At 48.9% G+C, this 24473-nt stretch overlaps 1 protein-coding gene across 17 annotated transcripts in view; it reads right to left on the reverse strand.

Annotated features, from left to right (window-relative positions):
- LOC116947431 (calcium-dependent secretion activator 1) overlaps positions 1 to 24473 on the reverse strand; it is a 428622-nt gene that overhangs the window by 203151 nt on the left and 200998 nt on the right. For all 17 annotated transcript variants that reach the window (XM_032963139.2, XM_032963159.2, XM_076070599.1 and 14 more), the window contains exon 3: positions 20003 to 20335. In XM_032963139.2, the coding sequence (XP_032819030.1) occupies positions 20003 to 20335 (333 nt within the window). The remainder of the gene's footprint in view (positions 1 to 20002; positions 20336 to 24473) is intronic.

Genomic DNA, 24473 nt, shown 5'->3' on the forward strand with positions numbered 1-24473 from the left:
AATTTTTAAGTTGATAATTTTGTATGGCCCGCGAATGATGTTATACATATCCAAATGGCCCTTGGCAGAAAAAAAGGTTCCCCACCCCTGGTGTACAGCATGAGCTGGTGGCCTGGTGTGGGTGGCATGGGCCCTGGTGTGGGTGGCATGGGCCCTGGTGTGGGTGGCATGGGCCCTGGTGTGGGTGGCATGGGCCCTGGTATGGGTGACATGGGTCCTGGTGTGGGTGGCATGGGCCCTGGTGTGGGTGGGATGGGTCCTGGTGTGGGTTTAATTGTCCCTGGTGTGGGTGGCATGGGTCCTGGTGTGGATGGCATGGTTCCTGGTGTGGGTGGCATGGGCCCTCGTGTGGATGGCATTGGTCCTGGCGTGGGTGGCATGGGTCCTGGTGTGTGGGTGGTATGGGTCCTGGTGTGTGGGTGGCAAGGGTCCTGGTGTGTGGATGGCATGTGCCCTGGTGTGTGGGTGGCATGTGTCCTGGTGTGTGGGTGGCATGGGCCCAGGGGCAATATATGAGAAAAGGGCTCCACTGCCCAATGTCCCCCCTTCCCTTCGTAGCACAACGCCTGGGCCCCTACGGCCCATCGGCGACGGTGTGGTTGCACGGCATGCACACTGGACATGAAGCTCGACAATAGCTCGACAGAGAAATCCCTCATCACAGAGCGAGTCTATCCACAGGACAACCACTGCTGGACTTCCCCACAAAGTAGTTGTCATTGTATTGACCCCGGAAGGGACGATGAGCCGAGTCAACCACCAATTAGGATTTGAGCTTGCAACCTTCCGATCGCGGGCCAGGCACACTATGCCCGCCACTCCGCCACGTGCCCACAAAGACAAAGAACACCCACATAGCTGACAGACTGCTGGAGCGAGTGCCGTTAGCGAGCACCTACGAACGCTCGCGCGTGCACACGTCAAGAAAGGGAATTCACCGATAGATGCCCCCCCCCGCTCCCCATGACGGCTGCGCAACGCAGTCCGTCTTCGAGGAACAGAAAGTGCCGAGCGCGTGAATTTCTTTTCAAGGCGAGCAATTCACCAGTTGCGTGACGTTGCTCAAAATGACCGGGACCATGGGACGGCACGGCCAGATTTACAATCGGCGCGAGGGCCATAATTCCGGGGATTTGATCCTCCAGGCTGCGGCAGTCGCGCCGCGCGCAGCCCCGCAGCAGAGCAAAGGGCATTTGATGAAAATTATTTGTCTACGCAGAATACAAAAGAGACTTTTATTTTCCCTCCACAGCCACTACTTACGAGCTAAGGAGCTTACCTAAACCAGTTTGCACAGCAAGTATCTGGGGCTCAAGCGATTACGGAAAAATCTAATCTCCTAAGATACACGCTTTGACTGCAAACAACCTGTAAGTGAGCCGTTCGGCTGCGTGGTAATGTACGCGTGGCTTAAATTGTGGTCATTTCATCCTTTTCTTTTTAGCGCGGATGAAAACGAATGCGATTTAACGACACGTATGGCTCTACATGTTTTCAATTTCTCCAAGTAATTTCCAGCCGTGTTTTCCCGAACTTTTAATAGGCAAGTGTAATTTGGATTAGCTACAAAGTTATTATTTATCATCGTTATGATTAACACTTCAGTGACTTTCAAAGGGTGATTATGATTATTTTGCAGGAAGGGAGGAGGGTGATGAGAGATGGAGAGTGTGAGAGAGATATAATGTGAAAAGAACTGGATTAAAATGTTGACGGTTTACAAAATGTGCCATTAAAATTGTTTCCGTATTCACCCTGACACTCAGAGCTTCCCGCGATGTGTAATGGTCAGTACACTTGGATTCATAATCCAGACGTCACCGGTTGGACCCCAACTTCTCACCGCACAGCAGACCCCGCTTGCTTGCCCATCGCCACGTATATAACCTCTTGTTGTTGTTGTTGTCACGGCTCTCTCGCTGGTTCAGCAGTTCCACTGCTGGGTTATTTTTTTCCGCCTGATAACGACCGCTTGTGTCGCGATCGAAACGTCGTGATTTGTTTTATTTTATTTCATTTCTAACTACGGGACTTTAACCGAAAGAACCAAAAGAGTCATTAAGTGTATCTTTAGCATGTGTACAGACAACCAAAGTGTCATCGACATATCTAAACCAAAAAGATGGGTTAAATGTACTTGAGGCAAGTGCTCTTGTTTCAAAGTTTTCCATGTACAGATTTGCTATAGCAGGAGATAAAGGAGAGCCCATTGCTGCTCCTTCCTCTTGTTTAAAGAAGTCACCTCTTCATAAGAAATACTGTAAGTGTTATTTAGACAATGGTCAGCTAATTTTGGAATATCTTTCGGTAAACCTGTATTCTTTACTAGTTTATCAAGTAATTGAAGTGACTCGTTAACTGGAACCTTAGTGAATAGAGAAATTACATAAAAACTCACCAGAATATTAATATCTTTAATCACATTCACAAGATGTTCTGATTTTCTTATAAATGAAGATATCCTACCGATGTAGGGCTGTATTTGTTTAGTTACATATTTTGCAAATAAATATGTGGCAGAGCCTATTGTACTTACTATGGGTCGTAATGGGATACCGATTTTATGAATCTTTGGTAGCCCATACACTCTTGGTGGTTTTGAGGCCGGTGGCTTGATTGCAGTAGTCTTGCGTTCTAAAGTATTAGTTGGATCTCGTTTAATTTTAATATAGGTATCTTCCTCCAGTAAATCTTTAATCAAATTATCATAATCTGTTCGTGACATCACTACAGTAGTGCGGCCTTTATCAGCTGCCAGAATTTAAATATCTTTATTTGCCCGATGATGCTGGATGTAATTACCAGCGAAACGTTGTACTCAAACTGTAAATGTTGTGGATTCACTCTTCAACACACCGGTGGGCTAAAGTAGTGAATTATTTGTCTTTTGTCAACGTGACACTTTTTTGCTGATTGGCCGTGTCGGGTGGTGGAGGGTTACAACACATTTATAAATAACGCGAACTAACCCAAAAACCTTTATTATGAATAATATTGGTCGCGAAAGCCTACGTGCTAAACTAAGGTGCAAGTGCGTCAGAGATTCAGAAATTTGAGATAATTCACTCCTGTTGTGCTGTATTCTAGTGATAATAATTCGCTAGCTTTGTGTAGTATTTGGCTAGCTTTAGCAGACTTTATGTGATGTGTTATTTTATCTGCGTTTGGTATTACCTTTGAATCTCTGCACCTTTTGAGGAACGCCAGTGAAGACATCAATTTTACCTGCTTCATGCGAAGTTTCTCCAATAGAAAAGTATCCTCCCCATAGAGGGTAGTCAGTTTAACACGTAGAGGGCTTTCGCGACCGGTATTATTCATAACAAAGGTATTTGGGTTAGATTGCATAAGTATAAATGTGTCGCAACCATCCCCGGCCCCCGACCCCACAGCAGTGTCGAGCACGAAATGAGATTCGGTAATGAGAATAACAAACAATAAAGGAAGTTCATGGACGAAAAATATCCAACAGCTAAAATGATTAAAGACAATGAAAGGAGCGACGCGATAAAATCATAAAAACAACAATCTCACTCGCTGTGTGCGTACATCGGCAGACGTGCAGCGGGTGGGCATCGTGGGCTAGCATCTCTCTCTCTGTCTGTCTCACGAGGAAGAGCCCATGGAGTGCGAGCAGTACACGACCGTGAGCCGTGTCGCCCAACGCTGAGACACTCCACACGTCAACAGCGCGGTGACATTTCGGGCAATGGTCCTGTCACGCAGAACGGTTACTGCGCTGAACGACGCCTTATTATTATTATTACTACATGTACCATTCCTTTTACGGCCACACTGCTCCTGACGATTGTTTTGTTTTTGTATGTTAGTTTGTGCTTCATGTATGTTAGTTTGTGCTTCAGCATCACCAAATAATTACATTTCGTTTGTGAAGTTTTCTTGAGCCAGCTGGCTAGGATTGGGCAAAACCTAGCCCACCACTTTTCATGCAAGAGCACAGACCACAGTGTTTCTAACCTAACAATGAAACTAACAATCACATATTTACGAATAATGATGAAGAGACAAGCAACATATGTACTATGAAAAAAAATAAAAAAAAATAACAAGCTTTAAAAAAAAAAGTCTCATTAACGTGTTCACTATACGCTGCTGGGGGCCTTACTATGCCTGTGACATATCTGTTGTAAGATCTGCTGAGGTGGCCGAGTGGCCTCAGGTCCCACAGCGCAGAGATCCTGCACACAAATAAAACAAACGTGACAGCGCCACGCAAATGGACGTCCCTCGAGCGCGGCGGGTCTAGAGAGCGCAGTGCCCCTCGTGTGCCATTGGAGGCCCCACACGAGGGGAGCTCGGGAGTAGCTCTGTGAGATCACCTTCCGTGGGACGCTCTCGGACACGTGGTGGCACACCGCCCACTGTGGGAGTTCCAAATGGACGCTTCATCTCACGAGAGTGGCGCCGATGTAACACCCGGAGGGAAGTATGGGAAGGGGACAGAGGAGAAGATGGTGCTTGGGAAAGACTGAGAATGGTCTTTGATTTGTTTTTTATGTTGACAGTAGATTTGAGCGGCCTTATGTGAATTCAAAGCTGCTGCTGCTGCTGCTGCGTGTAATCCCAATTGAGTAAAATGTGGGGGACGTTTTAGAAGTTGGCATATTTAGACCATGATTATGAACAGACTATTGCTCGCCAAAGGAATGTGGAAATCGCAACACTGGCTCAGGATCACCAATGAAGAAGGCGCCAGTCGATGCTCATCTAAGGAAGGAAACAGTTTGGCTCACCGATGAATACCAACACCTTCTTCTTAGCGTGTGAAGAAGGGCCCTTGCTCCAAACGTCACCGATAATTATACATTTGTCCTCATAAGGCCACCGTGTTATGGATGGACGCTTTGAATTTTTGTTTGTTATTTGTGCTTCTGCACCACTGCCAATGCAGTATCGCCAAATAATTTGTTTAATATTGGATCAATCAGTAAACTGCCACTATGCTTTCGCGTACAAGCTGCCACGCAATTTCACTCTTTTGATAGCAAAAGATTGAGTTTCATGCCAATTATTGTATTTGCCCGCTTACTCCAATTTGCAATTGTAGTTGGTCAACTTTGGGTGGAGCGACACGCTCTCCGATACGAGGCCTTGGCGTGCGTGAAGACGCCCTCTTTGAGAGCGCTTTCGTGCCGTCGGCCCGGTTATTAAATTTAAACTGCAAACAATCGGGGCTCGTGACACGCCGAAGAGGTGGCCACTTAAACTTCACGAATGACAAAGCAGCGCCCTGCCACGCTGGGCCTATCCACAGCCACCTTAGGGCCGAGTTTTGGCGAAGCGGTGGGAATTGAGATGCGGCGTCACAGAGCCACAGTGCAGCTACGTCACACTCACTCACTCGCAGCAGCAATGGTGCAACTCTACAAACAGTGCAGGTGAAGCACTCGAAGTGTTTTAGTTGGTTTAGGGGCGACTCAACGCCTTGGAAGATTGCCCGAAGAGTTCATTCAGAATGCCCAAACCGTGTTTTTGTTCAGGCTGTCATTATATTCAGGCCAAATTGTCACGACCTGCGCTTGCAATTTCGCCCGAAAATCGATCATCTTTTATTTTCTATTTAAAAAAATTGGTGCCGCTGCATCGCCTCTGGTGGCTGCCAGGGTCGTGTGAACGACTAACATGTAACGTCTCATCATCATCATCATCATCCTCGTTATCATCATCATCTTCGTCGGTTGTGTTACATCCACAACTGGATGTAGGCCCCCACCCGCCATGTCATCACCATCCAGGGTCTTGTGACAATCCATCTTAGTTCTGCAAGTGACCCCGGACCTCTTCCTCTTGGCAGTGTTCCCTCTTTTGGCTGCAATTCCATCACCAGTCTCGGCCAGCGGCCTTCCTTCCACCCTCGTGATCCGTACTCCCCAGGCCTGTTTCATTTTCTTAACAGTCAATATGACGTCTCCGACTTGAATTCACCCTTCGGTGCAACGCGCTCCTCCTGTCGCTCGGCGTGATTCACAGCAGGCCTCTCTCCATCCACTCTTCCTTGCGTACTTTTCAGACCTTAACCAATTTTGCTTGTCAACCATAATACAGGTTAGATCGCCAATCGGTAAGGGCTGCCACGTAAACAGTGGGTCAGTGTGAATGAGCGCGAGTAAAGTATCCGTGTTTCTGATCCATACATCATGGTACCCCTCCCTTCCAGACACCATGATGAACGCCTCCTTATGCCGTGTCGGTCATTGGGGTGGTGTGACCATGCCACAATATTCTGGTAAGTGTGGGTCAGTGTGAGTCAGTGTGGGTCAGTGTGGGTCAGTGTGGGTCATTGTGTGTCAGTGTGAAGCGATGTCAATCGGTGTGAGTCAGTGTGAGTTGGGGGTACCCAGAAGCGATTCCGTTATCACTCGCCGCCAATGTTCGCCGTGCTTAGGATTTGAACTGAGACCAGCAGGTTCGCAGCGCAAGCGCGAGAACCATTGCTCTACCGTGACCACGCATTGCTCTTCGCAGCAAAAGCGTGCACGAGTAGAGCGTGCACGAGTAGAGCGTGCACGAGTTAAGGTGCAAGCGACACCGATTCCAAAGCACAAATCACACAAATCACACAAGTAAGCGCGCGGGATTTTGCTGACGCTCTGCAAACGTCCAAACGTGACGAAACTGGCCGCCCGTCGCCCCTAGAAGCATCTCGTGTGATCGCACCGCCGGAAAACTCGCTGAAGCAGACGCGATGATCAGAAGTCAAACAGAGACAGAAGAAGAGGGGGGGAAAATATACATTGCATTTCAGCCCTTTTCAAGGCAAATGACCCCCCAAAGGCCTTGAGATAACATTTCAGTAATTTACCATGCGCATTCATTGCATGGGCTGGCATTTAGAGTAAAAAATAAAATAACTGATTGAATTTCAAGTGGGTCAAATAAATTACTCACCTGTCACAAAGCACTCGGCTGCAATCTCACGCCGGAGTCGCGTCTACGCTTTACACACAAACACACACACGCATATATGTGTGGCCGGCACCACGTCCGATCGCCTTTGTCTCCCTAGTGGCGATGTTCACACACCGCACCAGATACTCATTTTAGGCTGAGTCGACCTAGGGGAGCCCCAGATCATCGTCACTGGTGTTGGCCGTGAGCGGCAATCGAACTCGGGTCGCTGGGTTCGTAGCGCAGCGTAGCGCTAACCGCGACACAACCGCTCCCCCACGCGTGTACACACACACAGATTTCACAATAACCGTCCGGAACGTGCCAATTGTGGAAACACTGGGCACACACACTGGTGGTCTCTTGTGTGGTGCTTGACAATGCAACCGAAATAAATGTTTAATGTGCGCGGGGATTTTTTTGTTATTAGGAAAGGGACCTAACCCCGAGCCGTGGTCAGGGCAGCTCATTTAAAAGCAACACTCAATTTAATTTGGGGTTTTTGACACAATGTTGAAAAATGAGCTGCTGCTGCTGCCGCCGCTGCTGCTGCTGCTGGTGGCGCATACGTCTAATGAAAAATGGAAGAATGTGCATCAGAGAAAGGTATATGGAAAAACGCACTTAACCTGCAAACATTCATTAAGCCGCACACACCACATGACAACGGTCCATTTTTATCACGTGACATTTCAGACATTTAGTTTTTCCAAAGCAGCATTGTTTACAAACTAAGCACCCTTGTTAAGTTTGCCGTGTGTATTTCGCACACCCACAATAATTATGCACACTGTAACGGATCACCAATTTAAACGAATACAGAAAAAACATCTCGGAGTCTCTCGCTCAATGTGATTGCTTTATTCGAAGGTTCAGAGGCCATCGCCACCCTGCTGAAACCCAGCTCCCACCCTCGACGTGGCAGCTGGAGTAAGAGTGGTCGGAAAGTGGTGGCTAAGGGGGCTCCGGTCTAACAATGCGGGAACCCGAAGGTAGCGCGACCATCAAAAGGCAGAGCAGTCTCCCGTTCCAGTCGAGACAATGACACCACACCTGGGCAATGGGAGCCTGGGTAATTATTGCATCATCACCACCACAGGCAGAGGAGTTTTCAGGAGAGACACTGGCTTCATAAACACAGCAAAGAAAGGATCTCCTTGTTCAGGTCTCCAACAGCAAAGATAAGAAGACTCCCTGGTCTGGACACTTATTGGTCAGTCTCAAATATTGACTTACCACTTTCTCTGTTTGCACATTTAATCGCTGTTTCTAAATGGTTTCAAATGTTATCCTACTTTCAGTCTAAAAGGTGAAAGGGCAATGAAGTTGTTAGCACATTGTGCTATAAATCTGGCATCCTCAGTTTGATTCCTGGCTACGGATTACATAAGCGTTGAGCACAATGCGAACCCTTCCCCAGCCCACACGGATCACCACGGCGAGGTATGCCCAAGGAGCAGCTTCCCGAGGCATCGTTTTGAGGTTGTATCGCGAATTCTTCGGCACAACGTCCGACGTTTCGCCCCACGTGCTGGGAGCCTCTTCAGGGAGCGAACGACGAGCGGCACAACCCGGACACCACACCGACGAGCACGGCCAATCACCCCCCCCCCACCCCTCCCCATGACTGACACGGAGCCGGGAGGCGTTCATCCAGCAGTGGATTTCCTAATGGCTGCGATTCGTAATTTCTTTTGGACTCCAAAGCGACCGCCGCCGCGCGCCACCAGCACGGCTCCTCGGAGCGCTTGGCGGAGGGCACTCGGCCTGGAAATGCGCGCGTGCGAATCCGCGATATTGACGCCACTTCACGCGCCGCTCTCTCGTAATTACTCCGCGCCACGACGCTCCGCCGGGACGATGCTTGGTCGCGCAGGAAAGCGCCGTGCGTGCAGCGGGGGGGGGGATGGGTCCCTGAAGGAGGAGAAGGGAAAGGGCTGCAATTGAAATCCGCGTGCGTTTGCGCTTTGCGCCCCGCTTACGGGTTTTTTATATTTACATCCCCTGAAGACGGCCGACGTTGTCCTTGCGAGGGTTAACCCGACAAAACGCTAATGGGCGACGGGGGCATGGGTGGGGGGGGGGGAGCACGGAGGGCGAGGAGAAGCGGCGGTGGTCGAGTGGTGGCGTTTTCAGTTTTTCAGTTTCATTTATTAGGTATAACCCTGTGAGCCATGCGCCAGGGGCGTCATCAGGGTGGTCGCGGTGCCGTGGTTAAAAGTTTCATCTCGCGATCAGGAGATCGCCGCTTCGCCTCCTATTCGGGGAAGTGGCTCGTTCCTCCGATCGCTCCGGGGATGCTCAAAATGACACCGCTCAATGGCATCGTTCCAATGAAGGTACTGGCTCCCACCAGAGGAATGTGGAATCTTCGGGGTCACCGGCGGTGAAGAGCACCAACTCCATTGGTCGCTCGAGCGTGGAGCCACTGAAACTGACTGCGGAGCACCGCGCGTTGCAACGAAGTGTCGGAAACAATAGCGGTCGCGACGCGTTTTCGGTCCCAGAGTAGGGCGCGACCCGCCGAGTCTGTTGCAAAAGAAGCCGCACACGACGCCCTCCGGTTGTCACGCCTCTGGCTCGGACCGTGCGACACGCGGGCGCAGAATGGAACGGGCATCGTCGCTTCTAAACATACACGCAGCCCGTATCTGCAGCCGGCCTGCCCTGTGGCGTAAACGCCGAGTGAGTACGTACGTACGTACGTACGCTGAGCCTGTTTCTCGCAATGCACGTAGCCAACCATGCCAATCGGAGGTGCCGGGGGTGTGCAGGGCACCGCAGCCGCACCATGGCTCACGGGAACCGAGAGGGAAGTGTCAGTGTCGTCGAAAAAAGAAAGGGGTGGGAAATTGGACAGAGCGCGCCGTTTAAAGAAGTTCAACACACAAACGTGCGTTGGATCCCTTGCACCAGGGCCCGTGCCAACCACGCTGCGACCGTGCCGCCGGCTTTAAAGCGTAAATCTGCGATCGCGCCCGCAACGGGTAATGGGTGGGTACATGCCGGCTGGTCGCATCTCCTCGCACGACTTTACACTCGATCTGGAAGTCCTTTGCCCCAAGGCATCCAAGCTACCGATGCCCTGCCCTTGTCCCACATCCAGGCTTTCCCCTTCTCACTATGAATAGATAATTATAAATGTTCCCGCTGTCTCTGTGCAACGTCAGGGAATGCGGCCGCGTTCAGAGGCCGCGTGAATCCACGTTAATCGTATCGGGTGATGCCGCAGCAGGGTGCCACTGTAATTCAAATTCCGATCTGGGGTTTACCCGAAACAGCACGCACCCAGGGCTGCTAAAACGCAGAGCACTCTGGGGGAAGTTAACAGTGGTCATGCTACGGATAGAACGGCCCACGCGATGGGAACGTGGAATTTCCACCGCTGGCGCTGGGCAATTAACCCTTTCCTGTTCTGATGACGTGTATGTACGTCATCAGTTTTTCTTCCGATTCCGGAACGGAACCGGGATAAAAACTGAAATAAAATAATTTTATTGGTACCGAGCTTCCCACAAGGCCATGCGGAAGCACGTGTGGCACAGTTTGGCACCAGCTATCACAGAGCGCGGCTGTGTCGCTACAGTTCTCTGCGGTGAGTACAATGCCTTTAATAACAACGGCGCTACTAAGCCTCTCGAATTAAAATGACCGCTGAACCGCTTGCGAGTTCCGAGATTTAGCGGTGAATGGGACCCCCCACCCTGCAAGGTGCAGAACGTCTCTCGGAGCGGGAAACCCTGAACAGAGAAGCGACGCGAATGCCGCTCTCCTGCTGGTGCGGGCACATGCCATGAGGTTTGACCGCTCTGATTGCGGTGCTAGGCGAGCGTGTACATCTGCGTGCGATCCACCGACATCCCCTCCACGTCACCGGATTACAGACGCACGTGAGCTCCACCCAAGATATAAACCACGGGGCAACGCTCGCCTCCATTGTACGTCCTAAGCTGGCGATGTAAATTCCACATTCCCATGGTGGTGGCCAATTTCCCTACTGGGTGACCGCCATGCACTGGGAATGCAACACGTTAAAATTCTTTGTTTGGTGGCGCAGTCAATCGCATGTTAATACCACAGTGATGACGAAAATGAAATTAACCTGTACGTTATTTGCCCCCGTTAGCCTAGATTATCCACAATCGCCTTACACGTCCCACATTAGTTATTAAGTTATTTATTTATCATGGCTATATAAGCAGAATGTCGAATACATACTGTGTGTACAGTAGCCCTGGTAACGTGACTGTCATGGTCCACAACGTCATTCCCCGTACGGGAATATAAACCGAATGAGGTTAGAATCTCATTTTGAGATCCTCATGCTGTACACAAATAAGTATTAATGAATAAATAAATACATTTACAAGCTAATGAGCACTGTTGATGGGTCAAGCAAATTTGTGTATACTAAGAGGTGTTTTGTAAAAACCAATTACGCGATTCAGAGGCTTTAATTTGATTATGTCTGTGACAAAATCAAAGCGTGCACAGGAGTGAGGTTGACTGAGGTGGTGTGGGATCACAGGGGAGTGGGTTGGGATTGGGGAGGCCTTCATCCAGCAGTGGATATATCTTGGCTGGCGATGATTATATTAGACCCGGCTGAGGCTACAACACCTCTGTAGGATCCTCGTGATTCAATGTAAACACCCAATATTGTCCTGTCCTCAGCCAAAGCACGGCAGCCGAATGTGACTTATTTCACGGAGAGGTGGGAGAAATGTTCTAAGCCAGGCCAAAATGTGTTTGCCATTGTTTAATTTTGGCCGCCAATGTTTACAATCGAAAAAACGAAAGCGAACTTCTGATTTGCGGATGAAAAGAATAACAACTTTGCTATGTCGGCTCTACTGCGCTCACATACACAGCCGATGCCCCCCCAACCCACACTTTGTATTGAAACCGTGGTTTAATTAAGTCGGATTTCACGCAGTGTGTGCGCGCTCGCTCGCGCGCGCGAGAATTATGCGGAATACCAGAGGGATACAAAATAAATAATCCGTAATGTTTAAAAGTTTTGGGCTGCATATTGGGTCAGTGGCATGTGAAATTGCTTAAGACCACCGACTGCATTTGTCACAGGGATGGAGGCAGGGCCCGACGTCTATCGCCGCGTAAGGGCAACCTTTGAACGCCTTTCTCATTTACGCGCAAGTCTGCCGCTCCGTACAGTGGGCAAAACTCGCGGGCGGCCAGAGTGAATTAAAGCTCATCGCAGGTGACAACGTCGAAGCTGAATTGAGTCGCCCAATGGAGCGAAATAAAAAAAACCCCCACAATGATTGCAGCTTACCGCAGTGCAGTACGAGACACGCGCCCGACTGATTCCCTTACCCGTATACGCGTCGCCGCACGTTCGGCAGCTTTGCGCGTCACGTGACTGACGAGCACGGTGAGGGAGAGTTGATAACAACGCATGCATAATTCACTTGTTTTGTTTTTGGAAAGATAATTAAGGCACCGCGTTGGACCGTAGCCCAAACGACAATCATTTTGCCACCATTTGAACACGACTCGCGAAAACAAACATGGCTGTGGTTCTTGTTCACAGCGATACTTTTCCCAGTTGGCCCCGTGCTTGACAACAAATCTGCTCACGACGACGATTCACGAGGCAACCGGTGTCACACTTTACTTCTGTGAATCACTGTGGGAAAGCAACAGGGTGATGTGCTTTGCTTAGTAACAAAACACAATCTCGATGTGTGTATGTAAGCTGTCTATTGTGTAGGTAACGGCACAGCCGTGCAACTGCTTGTGAATGTTACTGCTGACCCAAGGGTGACCCACCATAATTTGGCCCTGCTGATGTAACTCAGTTTAGTCGAAACCAGTCCAGGGCTTGCAAAGATATGCTGATCCATAATACCGATTGATCAGATGTTATGCCATTCTTATCAAATGCTGTTTGATATCCAACACCTTAACTTGCTTGTATATCTGCCCTCTCTCTCTCCATCCACCCTGGCTTGGAGACTCATCCGAGTGCCCTGGCTATACTGGACTCAATTAATTATTGATTAATCATCCCACTTTCAGTTTCATCGCAAAATGTCCTATCTGTGGTCCCGAGCATGAGTCACGTCCCAAATCCTAACGTGTGGGTGCGTGCACGGGTTTGTATGTGGGGAGCGATAGCGTGACGATTAGCGCGCTGCGCTACTAACCCGGTCACCCGAGTTAGATTCCCCCTCACGGCCAATACCAGTGAGGATTATCTGAATCGGTTCCGGGGACTCCCCTAGGTCGACTCAACCTCAAATAACGTCATCGTTCATGCAAATTGCAGACGAAACTGAAAGGCAGACAGGCGGTGAGCCAGCACTACCACTAATTATCCAAGCTCTGCAGCCCTATATATTCTCTCCACAGGAGTGTGCCCATCCAAGCAATATCCACCTGAGATCTGATGTGGCCGGGTGCCTTATGGGTGATTTGGTCTCAGGAAATATAAAGATGATCACTTAAGAGAATTCTGCTTAGGATGTTTGGCCGACTAATACTATTTTATTGTGAGAATGGAGATCAGAGTATCTGGAAGAAGAATAAAACCCATCGAAATGAGATGATGCTCAAATGCCACACAACCAGCCTGGCCACGTCCTACTTTCTGGACTGCCCCATTCTGGCACCTCTGCCGGGCAGGTGTCTCATGGAACTTGATGGGTCCATACTTTGGCGATCCACCTACCTCCAACCGTACCTCCAGTCTCTGTGATTTCAAGATAACGCCACCACGCTGTCATGCGTTGACTACAAAAGCACCGGCTGGCCAAAGCGCCCGTTTTGTACGGCGACTAAAATCTGCAGGCAACTTTCCGATGACGTCGGCACGCAGAGAGTTAAAATGTAATGGGCCCTATTGTGGCCACACAATCAACAGACGATTAGCTTGTGTGCAAGCGGCCCTGTAGGGCAGAGGTCAGATCGGAGCCAGCAAAGCCGGCCGCGTCAAGCCAATGCGCTACCCAGGACAATGCACCAGCCGTACCCGCGCAGTCTGGCAATGAAACTTATCCGATCACGGCTGCGGTTTAGCACTTGCATCGGTGTGCAGGTTCTGCGAGGCTAATGCCATAAGTCAAGGTTGTGAGTAACGAGCCAAGTCTACCAACAGTCAACAACAACAAAATAACGTACAGCCAGTTGTGGTTTTACTGCTGGATGAAGGCCTCGCTACATGGTGGGAGTCGTGAGGGTTGTTGGGAGCGTACTTCACCACGCCGCTCGGTGAGGGCCAGGACCAGTTCGGTTTCACTCGATCCTGACTTGAGCACTGGCTGGCAATCGGAAGTCAGGAGGGCCCGATTCATCATGCCGTGCTAATAATATTAACATCCAAATAACGTTCATAATACGGGTTTTATTTGGGTTAGATCGGGTAAAATATAACCGTGTCGTTAACTCACAACCACTCGACACAACCGATTAGTAAGGTTCGTCACGTGAACGAAACGCGCCAATTCGTTACTTCAGCACAGCGGCGTGTTGCTTCATTAGGCGTTAAAAATTGTGATTATACTATTATCATTATGAGTGTTGATAATGTTTGGAAATAATGGGCGGTGCTGGTGTGTCTCTGTGTGTGTGTCTACGTGTGCCACTGAATGCATCAAGCCATGCGCATGCACCAAGGTGATGTCACCACCACTTACCAGTGGAGCGTGAAAGCTGCTATCGTGCCGTACAAGTGTATGTGCATGTGTCTGTGTGTGTGTCTGTGTGTGTCTGTGTATGTGTGTCTGTGTGTGTACATGTTGTGGGGAGCGGTAGTGTAGCGGTCTAGAGCGCTGCACTACGAACCTGGCGACCCCAGTTCGATTCCTGCTCTCGGCCAACACCGGTGACGATTATCTGAACCGGTCCTGGGCCTCCTCTAGGTCGACTCAGCCTCAAATGAGTACCTGGTGAGGTGTGTAAACATCGCCACTGGGGAGACAAAGGCGGCTAGGCGTGGCGCTGGCCACCCACCCGCTCGTGTACCACGCCAGCCTTCATAGGTGCTCGCTAACAGCACTTGCTCCAACAGTCTGTTAAGGCTACACGGGGGATCTTTGTCTTTGTCTTCGTATGTGTGCTCTGTATAGAAACCACCAGATTGAAACGAGAGCAAAGTTGATGCTGGAGAAACTATTTTGTTGCAATTTGTTGCAAATGCACGGACTCACTAAATCCACAATGCAGGCAGTAACATCTTAATAATCACATTACAGCCAATTAGTACCTGGTGAGGTGTGTAAACATCGCCACTGGGGAGACAAAGGCGGCTAGGCGTGGCGCTGGCCACCCATCCGCTCGTGTACCACGCCAGCCTTCATAGGTGCTCGCTAACAGCACTTGCTCCAACAGTCTGTTAAGGCTACACGGGGGATCTTTGTCTTTGTCTTCGTATGTGTGCTCTGTATAGAAACCACCAGATTGAAACGAGAGCAAAGCTGATGCTGGAGAAACTATTTTGTTGCAAATGCACGGACTCACTAAATCCACAATGCAGGCAGTAACATCTTAAAAATCACATTACAGCCACAAACATCGTACATCTTCCAGACGTTTGTTGTAAATTCACTTCGATTCCCATGTCGCTGTAAACATCTTGTCATAATTTTGGTTGGATTTAAATTGGGAAAGTTGTAACCGACAGAAGAGTAGAAAGGTGGTGATAAGTGACACGGAACACGGAAATAACCAAAGCGCCGCCGTTGAGGGAGGCAGGGAGCGTGGGCGGGAGGGAGGGGACACATTCTCAAAAGTAGGCTGAAATCGACTCGACTTTGGTGTCCCAAAAGCGTACTTGCGAACCGGAAAAACAACGCGCGAGCGCCATTATTTGTGACCGTGTAACCGTTTTTCGCCCTCGCAGGCAAGTTTCCAACTTGGAGATGAAGCCATGCGCCATTTAAATGACTTGCCGAGTCGTTGTAGCTCAGAGCGTCTCTGCTGGGGACGAGAATTTTAAAATAAACCATTTTGTTATTTTACCAGGTAAGGCCCACTCTGCTATATAGCTCTTTTTTTCAGAAGCGACCTGGCCACAAATGATAGCTTGACAAAGTGGTTTATTGCGTGAAAATTTCTAGCAGCCAAATAATATAAACGCACATTGATTCTAAATGTGGAGGGTTTAAAACCCAGAAAACCCGGAGAAAAATCCACGTGACCACTGGGAGAGAGAGAGACACGCAAATTTCAAATATCCAGGCATCAGGATCGGGATTGAACCCATGTCCTACCGTATACCAGGCACATTGGCTTGCCACCTTGACGAGATCTTAGTTTGTTTCAAAGCGGCGATGTCAACGTCACGCCTTAATAAGCCAACGCGACTTTTGAAAAGCTGCGGTGTCACGCGCGTGGCAGAGGCGCTTGGCTTTTATTGTAACACAACGGAGAAGACAAAAAAAACACAATTGCTTGGATATTTTTTGATTTAAAGCTTTTGTGACTGCAGGGATTCATATTCTTGGTTCTTTCGGTAAAGTCACGTAGAAGGGAAACAATAAAATAATAAAAATATAAAACAATAAAATTCTCACGACGTTTCTACTGCAACACAAGCAATCATCATCAGGTGCGAAAACCACAGCAAGAAAATTTGAAAAAAGTGGCGGGTTTTTTTAACGTTAGCAAAGATTTGATAAACCATTTCGGGTCTTAATTGATTGTTCACGCTTAAGGCGGCATTCAGACCGCATCCATTATTTCGTCCCTCTTTTCCGAACATAGATGGACTCGTCCATCTGAATAAACTGTCAAATCGCTCTCCGTGTTGCTAACGTAAAAAAAACCCGCCACTTTTTTCAAATTTTCTTGCTGTGGTTTTCACACCTGATGATGATTGCTTGTGTTGCAGTCGAAACGTCGTGAGAATTGTATTGTTTCATATTTTTTATTATTTTATTGTTTCCCTTCTACGTGGTGACTTTACCGAAAGAACCAAGAAATTTGCTTGGATATTGTGTCAAAACAAAGAAGGCAACGGAACGAACACAAATGTCGGAAGCTAACGTTGCGCCTCTTTAGTTCGGGAAATTGAAATGAAATCCGGTAAACGTTGGCTGGGATCAAGGACGGTTGAATGGCACGGTGGCGCAAGCGTGCCCGCCACTGAGCCAGCTTGCAGGGGATTACAGCAGTTTGAATCCCACCTGCGTGCAGGTGCAGTACCGTGTCGCATTAGCAGATGCTGCCCGCTTGAAATTGGACTCGTTACGAGACCAAGGTGGCGGCGGTTCCGACTCACGGTCGAGTCGCGTCCTGATTTGCCGTTGCGAACGCGTGCACGAGACAGTCAATGTGCAGGGCTATGCGTTGGCCTCTGCAGAGATGGAACAGCCAAAATAGGCTACTGATCTGCGTGGATTTTCTGGAGTGTTATGCCCTCGCTTTCAATGGGTCTTTCTTCTATGAGTACAACACTCAGAAGGGGATTGGCTAAACATCCCTATGAAGACTATTAATGATGAACAGATGCTTTCCTGTAAAAGTAATACACTCGTTTTCTTAATTTTTTTAATAATACTCAGCAAATTTGCATGAATTGCAATAAAACGCTCACATTTAAAGTGAGACTCCAATGAATGTTGCACAATTTTGATTTAAAGCTTTCGTGACTGCAGTAATTCATATTCTTAGTTTTTTCGGTAAAGTCACGTTGAAGAAAAACAACAAAATAACAATATATATAAAACAATAAAAATTCTCACGACGTTTCGACCGTTTGAGTTATGGTCGAAACGTCGTGAGAATTTTTTTATTGTTTTATATATATTTTGTTATTTTGTTGTTTCTCTTCAACGTGACTTTACCGAAAAAACTAAGAATATGAATGTTGCACAGTTAAAGTAATTCCAACAAATTCGAAGAGGTACTCTTTAAAATAATAATTTAGGTTCTTTTTTTACTTCAATTAAAATTAATGTTTGTGGAACCCTTTTAAAAAAAAAAAACAATACTCAGCAACAGTTATATATTAAAATACAAAACCTTTGTAAAAACATCATATAAAAGTAATCTGAAATCACAAAACACTTCACAAGGCTGCAACCGAGGCAGCCATTAGCTAATGGAAAATGAATGCGTCCGTCGTTCCCAGGGCGCTACTTACGCTGCTCCGTTTAAAGTAATGGCTTTTCCCTCGCATTTTCATTACGGGAAAGCCACGAGTTTGCCACGTGACGTGCCCGTGCAACCCCCTGCCCAACGCGTCTCCGGCTCTCCACTCTGGGAAGTGGCACCGCGTAACGCTGCTACTGCCCGTGCACTTCCCGGCGGGACCGCAGAGGATCGTGCAAGACTGGTGCAGGAGGGGATCCCTTCTTCTTCCATGGTAAGCTTGACTACCGTGGTGAACTGGACTCACGTGGTGAACTGGACTCACGTGGTGAACTGGACTTCCGTGGAAAACTGGACTCCCATGGTAAATTGGATTCTCATGGTAAATTAGACTCACATGGTAAACTAGACTCCCATGGTAAACTGGACTCCCTTGCTGAAATGGACTCCCATGGTAAATTGGACTCCCATGGTAAACTGGACTCCCTTGCTGAACTGGACTCCCATGGTAAAGTGGACTGGTTGGTGCACTGCGCTGTGAACATGGAGACCTGAGTTCGATTGCTGCTCAGGACCCGTGTACCAGTTGCGAGTGACTCCTGAACTGGTCTTGGCGGCCCCCTTACAACGACCCGCACCGACCGCGGCACGGTGAAGTACGGTCAAACGATGCCGATGACCGGCACGGCATGGGAAGCCCTACGACCAGCAGTGCATTGACAAAGGGGCTGTAAATGATCATTACTATTCGTAGATGCACGGTGATAGTCGCATGCAAATGAATGAAGGTGTAGACCACACGGCACTTAAACTAATTCTGTGCAATGGCCCCACCACACAGGGTGCCAGGAAACACGCCGCAACCCTCGAGCGAGACGGTAATTATGGCCACTGTGTGTTTCTCCTCCTTCATTATCCGTTGCTACGTAACCGTTAATTGGTGCTCGCGGCGTGGCGAGGATGCGTTGGGGTGGAAGGAGGGGTGGGACGGCGGGTTGTGTTGCTACGGGGGCTCCGTCAGAAGCAAACGAGGCGTAGCGGAGAAACGCAACGCGACGGCAAACAGCACGCGCTGACGGCAGACGGCAAAGCTCGCACACTGCGGCGACCGTCTGAGACTCGTGCGTAGCCTGCACCGCGCTCTTCCATCCATTCTCATTCCTGTACAAATACCCACCGCTGGTTATATCGGCGATGATTTTCCTTTTTTTGTTATTTTCGGGTGTGCAAATATTTCCCCGGGGTTGCCGACCCGGACGTAGGCCCCGGTTAATACGAAGTCCGACCGCCTCTGTATCCCCGGTGGTGCCTTCAGTGGTAGCGCTAGGCACGAGCAACGTAAGCAACGGCTAATAGGGCTCCACACAACTCAAGGCCCTCTCGGATTCAAGAGAGAGAAACAAATGTAAAGAGAAACCCGCTAACAAAAATGCCACTAAGATATCATCACCTTGAGCTCAGATCCTTTATAACAAAAATAATAACAGCCCATCATTCGATGAACACTGCCACAATAATTTATCCTGGAATGTAGTCAGTTCACTTAATTATTTCACACTACCGTGATATAATTAATGTCAGCAGATTGTCCAGCACAGAATGTTTGGAGTCAAGTGACTCACAGAAAAGTAATTTCTGCTTAGGGCACCCAATTGGCTATCACCACCGCTGGCTTCGTGAACTTGTCTGGCGTGCACTGTTCGTAACTCCTCGTTCTCCTGCACTCTCCCCAAAGTCTGAATCTCCACTGATGGCCCTTAATGGGCTTGGGACTACTCCACATCCATCGCACTGGCCTACTCACATTCAGAACCAACAACAACAACCACCACCACCACAGCAACAACAACAACAACCATCACCACAGCAGAAGCAACAACAGCAGCAGCAACAACAACCATCACCACCACAGCAGCAACAATAGCAGCAACAACAACAACCACCACCACCGCAACAGCAGCAACAACAACAACCACCACGACCACAGCAGCAGCAGCAACAACAACACCATCATCAAGCAAGCAGCTCCGCTCCATACCTGGCATGCGTTGTAGAGGAGCTGGTGCTCAAACTTCTTGATGCCCAGGATGTTCTGGAACATCTCGTACAGCTGCTCCTTGCTCAGGATGAGTTCCGAGGCGGCGCTGGCCGCGATGCGGCTCGGCTGCTTGCGCGAGTCCTCCTCGCCGCGGTAGATGGAGTCGAACTTGGCCATCCAGGAGCTGAGCACCGTCTCCTTGCTCAGCCCGTCGATCTCGGGCAGGCTGCGGACGCGCTTCTCGATGTGCTTCTTGAAGACGTCGCGGAAGTCGTTGGCCGAGCAGCCGCCACCCTGCACCATGCGCGTCACGCGCTCGCTCTTGAGGAACACCTGGAGGAGACGGTGGGGGGTGGGGGAAGGCGGGGAAGGAGTTCCCGTCAGCGGCCACCACAACAGCAGTGGTAGATCCCAAGCGAGGCCCGCGTGTGTACGTTATATGTGTACGTTATGTGTGTACGTTATGTGTGTACGTTATGTGTGTACGTTATGTGTGTACGTTATGTGTGTACGTTGTGTGTGTACGTTATGTGTGTACGTTATGTGTGTACGTTATGTGTGTACGTTATGTGTGTACGTTATGTGTGTAGGTTATGTGTGTACGTTATGTGTGTACGTTATGTGTGTAGGTTATGTGTGTAGGTTATGTGTGTACGTTATGTGTGTACGTTATGTGTGTACGTTATGTGTGTACGTTATGTGTGTACGTTATGTGTGTACGTTATGTGTGTACGTTGAACTTATTTTGCGCCATACGTAGCCGACCCAGCTGATCAGAGGTGCGGGGGAAGGACAACAAACTAAACACAAAAAGCGTTCTGAAGAAATTGGTTTTCAACCTAGATGATTTCAAAGTCCATAGCTCCAGTGCCTTCCTAAGATCAGAAAGAAGAGCGTTCCAGACGGCCGCAGAAATGCTTCTGCAAGCGCCGTGCAATGGGGGTGATCGGCTCCCACCCCCGCCACCTTGAGACCCAAAAATATTGGTATTTTATTGATGTTTACCAGAGAACATATAAAACAGGGCCTTAATGAAAATGCTTTCAATCAATGCGTGTTACCCACGAAGACTCGTTGATCAGACTTCATGGACTCTGACAAACAAAAGGCAACAAAAGATAAAAGGTGCACAAAGAGGATCGGAGCGATGCGTGCTGGGAATAACGCCGAGAGACGGAGGAACACATGGAAGAAGGAATAAATCCATATAGCAGACATCGGATCGACTGTTTAGGAAAGAAATTCGGCTTTGGCAGGACACATCACTGCAATGGATGGTGGCCGATGGTCAAGACTGGTCCTGCAATGGCATTCCGTATAAACTGCAGTCGCTCCACAGCAGGGGGCGATGCTGCTAAGTGTTTTTTAGCCATTTAGGTCCTTTGCAAGTACAGTAATTTTCAGATTTGGCGAATTTGGGCCGTCACGCCGGCACACGCGGCCTACTCGTCTTCAAATAACGTCTGGGGATCTTTAACGTCCACCAGGAAGCGGATAGCGTGCAGTAGAAAACACTAGCGGTGTTACCCAGGGTGGCTGCTGTCCTCGAACATGAAACCGCTTGCAGCAAGCGAGAAACGCGCTCCCAATCCATCACGTCACCGGCCCAACAACAACAACAAAAACCCACGAAAACAATTGAAACGACACGAGTCTTATTTACAAACCACTTGATGTGGTATGGACAGAACAAAGTGCAAGCGGTTAAAAAGACATCATCCACCTTTGGGTCAAGTTGGCCTTTTTGAAACGCTCACTGGAAATTAATTGCAGGCTAAGCTAACCTGTGGGGGGTGGGGTGGGGGGAGTCCATGATGTAAGCGGCCCCCAGCAGGAACTTTTCAAGCTGAGCCAACCTCGAAGAGGCACCACTCGCAGAGCTTTGAAGCCCGTAACAAAAAACCATCGTACATCACGGAGCGGCGTGCTGGCCTCGACCAGTCCTCGTCCACTCACACGGCACACTTAAAACCCGATGCTCGTACACGGCCCGCACGGTCCCACCGCGTGCCGTGAAGGAGAACGCGCGTATCGATCCAGTCGGCCGGTTGGCTCGGCGCTTGGAGCGAGTGGCTCGCAATCAAAAGTTTTCAAGTTCATATCTCGGGCTGGGGGGCATTCACTCGGCCCATCGTCCCCTCTCCCCGGGGGTTTGTTAAAATGACGACCAGTTTGCGGGGCAGTCGACATTGATTGTCCCGTGGATGGACAGACTCGCCCCCATCCCCGACCCGCACCTCTCCCGCAAAATCATATCGGCGATCTCGCAACGATGCACGCCACGTTAACGTTGCCGCCTGTCCGCCGCTGAACTCGTTTAAAATTCTGGCTCTCGACGCGCGGCGCGGCCCGGCACGTTTGGGAGTACAAAGACGACAGAGCGCAGGGCCGATACGGGGGGGCGGGGGGGCAAGGAGAACAAACCCGGCCCGCACCTGGCACTGGGCATCTTCTGTCTTGCCCTAAGCCCTCATTTCCAAGACGGAGAGTTATTCGTCCAGAACCTGAACACCGGTCAAGATAAACACTGAAGGAAATAAACAACTGCAAAAACCCAATAATAATGCAAGCAGCTGGCCCAGCGTAATGAATGGCCGCTAATCCTTGAGGAGTTACCGGCATCAACTGTGCCGTTTCGAATCCATTTTGAGTTGCGCGTGAAATTGATTTTGAGCACAATTGCTCCAAATTAATAGACAATAAATGTAACCCAACTGGTAATTGCGTTCCGTGAATTGACCGGTTATTTTATTGCTGCCTCGTATCTTTTTTTAACGGAGTTGATTGGCCTCGTATTTGCGATGCCCAGGACATATTGTCTGCCCGTGAGTCCGTCCCATCCGCGGAAACTCCCCTTGTGTTCGCCAACACTACGCAACTTCCAAACCGATCGCTGCCGAACTCACCGCACGGCTCACTGGTGCCCACGCCCAGATTCGTGGAGCCTTTGGGCGAGATCGGCAACAACACACTTTCAAAAAAGCATTTCTAATTTGAGAACCGCGTCAGGAGCAGCGTCGTAGTGCATTGCTGTGATGTCTCTTTTGCATTTGTGGATCGGGCATTGCATCGTGATACATTGTACGGGTCTGTTCTGGATGACCACAGTCGCACTTTCTAATGATCAGTCACGGAACCAATTCCTCGTAGGCGACCCTAAGCTCCCGCCAGCCTGGGTTTGATCTTTGGCCGGGCTCTGCTCAACAGAGTTTCGAACCGGCGAAGGTCTCCTCCGTGCAGCAAAGCCTGCACCGGTGGGAAAGCTTGCACCACATCCGCGACTGTAGTTGCGGTGCAAAGACAGACGATGATGACGCACCACGTTGACGACTGTGGCCGCGAACCAATACTAAAATAAATTATTGTTGCTTTACAGGGTTAGGCCCACTGAGCTGTATAGCTCTTTTTTCTGAAGCAACTCTGGCCAGAAATGATAGCTCAACGAAGTGGCTTATCGCGTGGAAATGTATAGCAGCTACATACTCGAAATGCATGATTCCAAACGTGGAGGGAAAAACAGGAGGATCCAGAGAAAACCCCATACGACTACGGGGAGAGAGACACGCAAACTCCAAATATACAGGCATCGTCAGGGTCGGAATCGAACCCACGACCTCCTGTGTGCCAGGCGAGGTAGTTAACATCTTCTAGCCACTATGGCACACCAAGCTTAATGGTGTGAAGTCGAGCCGCGGACAGAAATGAGGGCTCCCGAAATGATCCCGGCTTGTCAGCTTGTTAAAAAGTATTTTTTTCCCCGTCGTAATGGTTCACTGGAGTTGCAAACACAATGTGTACAAGTTGCATAAAAGTTTGGATAAAGTACATTATGCACCCAAACGGAGACGCGGTTCACCACTGGTGCACATTTTCTGCATGAGCATTAAGAAATGCATCTCATCAAAAAAGTAATAGTGACTGATCTACACTTAAAGTGAGTTCTTGTCCACGAGATCAGACAATTAGCAAATCGATCCATTTATGAATGCTGAGAAGCTTTCAGGATCCAATTTTCCTTAAGTAAAGGGAAACTTGGTATTCAACAGATGCTTTCAATGTCTTTATCTTTACTTGGTCACAGGTTGGTTTCAAATGTTCCACTGTGGACAATGACACCAGTATATAATGGGCAGCTGTTGCAAACGCAGACAAAATGTGTTTAACAGACAGATAACAAATACCCCCCCCCTTTCTCCGTCGTTCGTGATTAAAGGCAAATCAAGAACATATTAATTTTCGTCTCATTTGTATCGTACCGTTTGTATTGTTGCTAACTGTTCCCTTCTTTGTGTAGCCTCATTTGCCCCATTGCTTTAAATTAAACGTGAGTGTACAACTTTTTTAAAAATATAAAATTTTAAATCAACGATTCTCACAAGCACGCTTTAAAACACGTCACTGTGATCGTGAGGATCGTGTTTACCGATGAATCGCCACATCATTACATGCTACATTTTGTATGTTATACAGG

The sequence above is a fragment of the Petromyzon marinus genome, chromosome 30 (assembly GCF_048934315.1).
Source record: "Petromyzon marinus isolate PM22_M1 ecotype Great Lakes invasive population chromosome 30, UKy_Petmar_22M1.pri1.0, whole genome shotgun sequence".
Classification (NCBI taxonomy): Eukaryota; Metazoa; Chordata; class Hyperoartia; order Petromyzontiformes; family Petromyzontidae; genus Petromyzon; species Petromyzon marinus.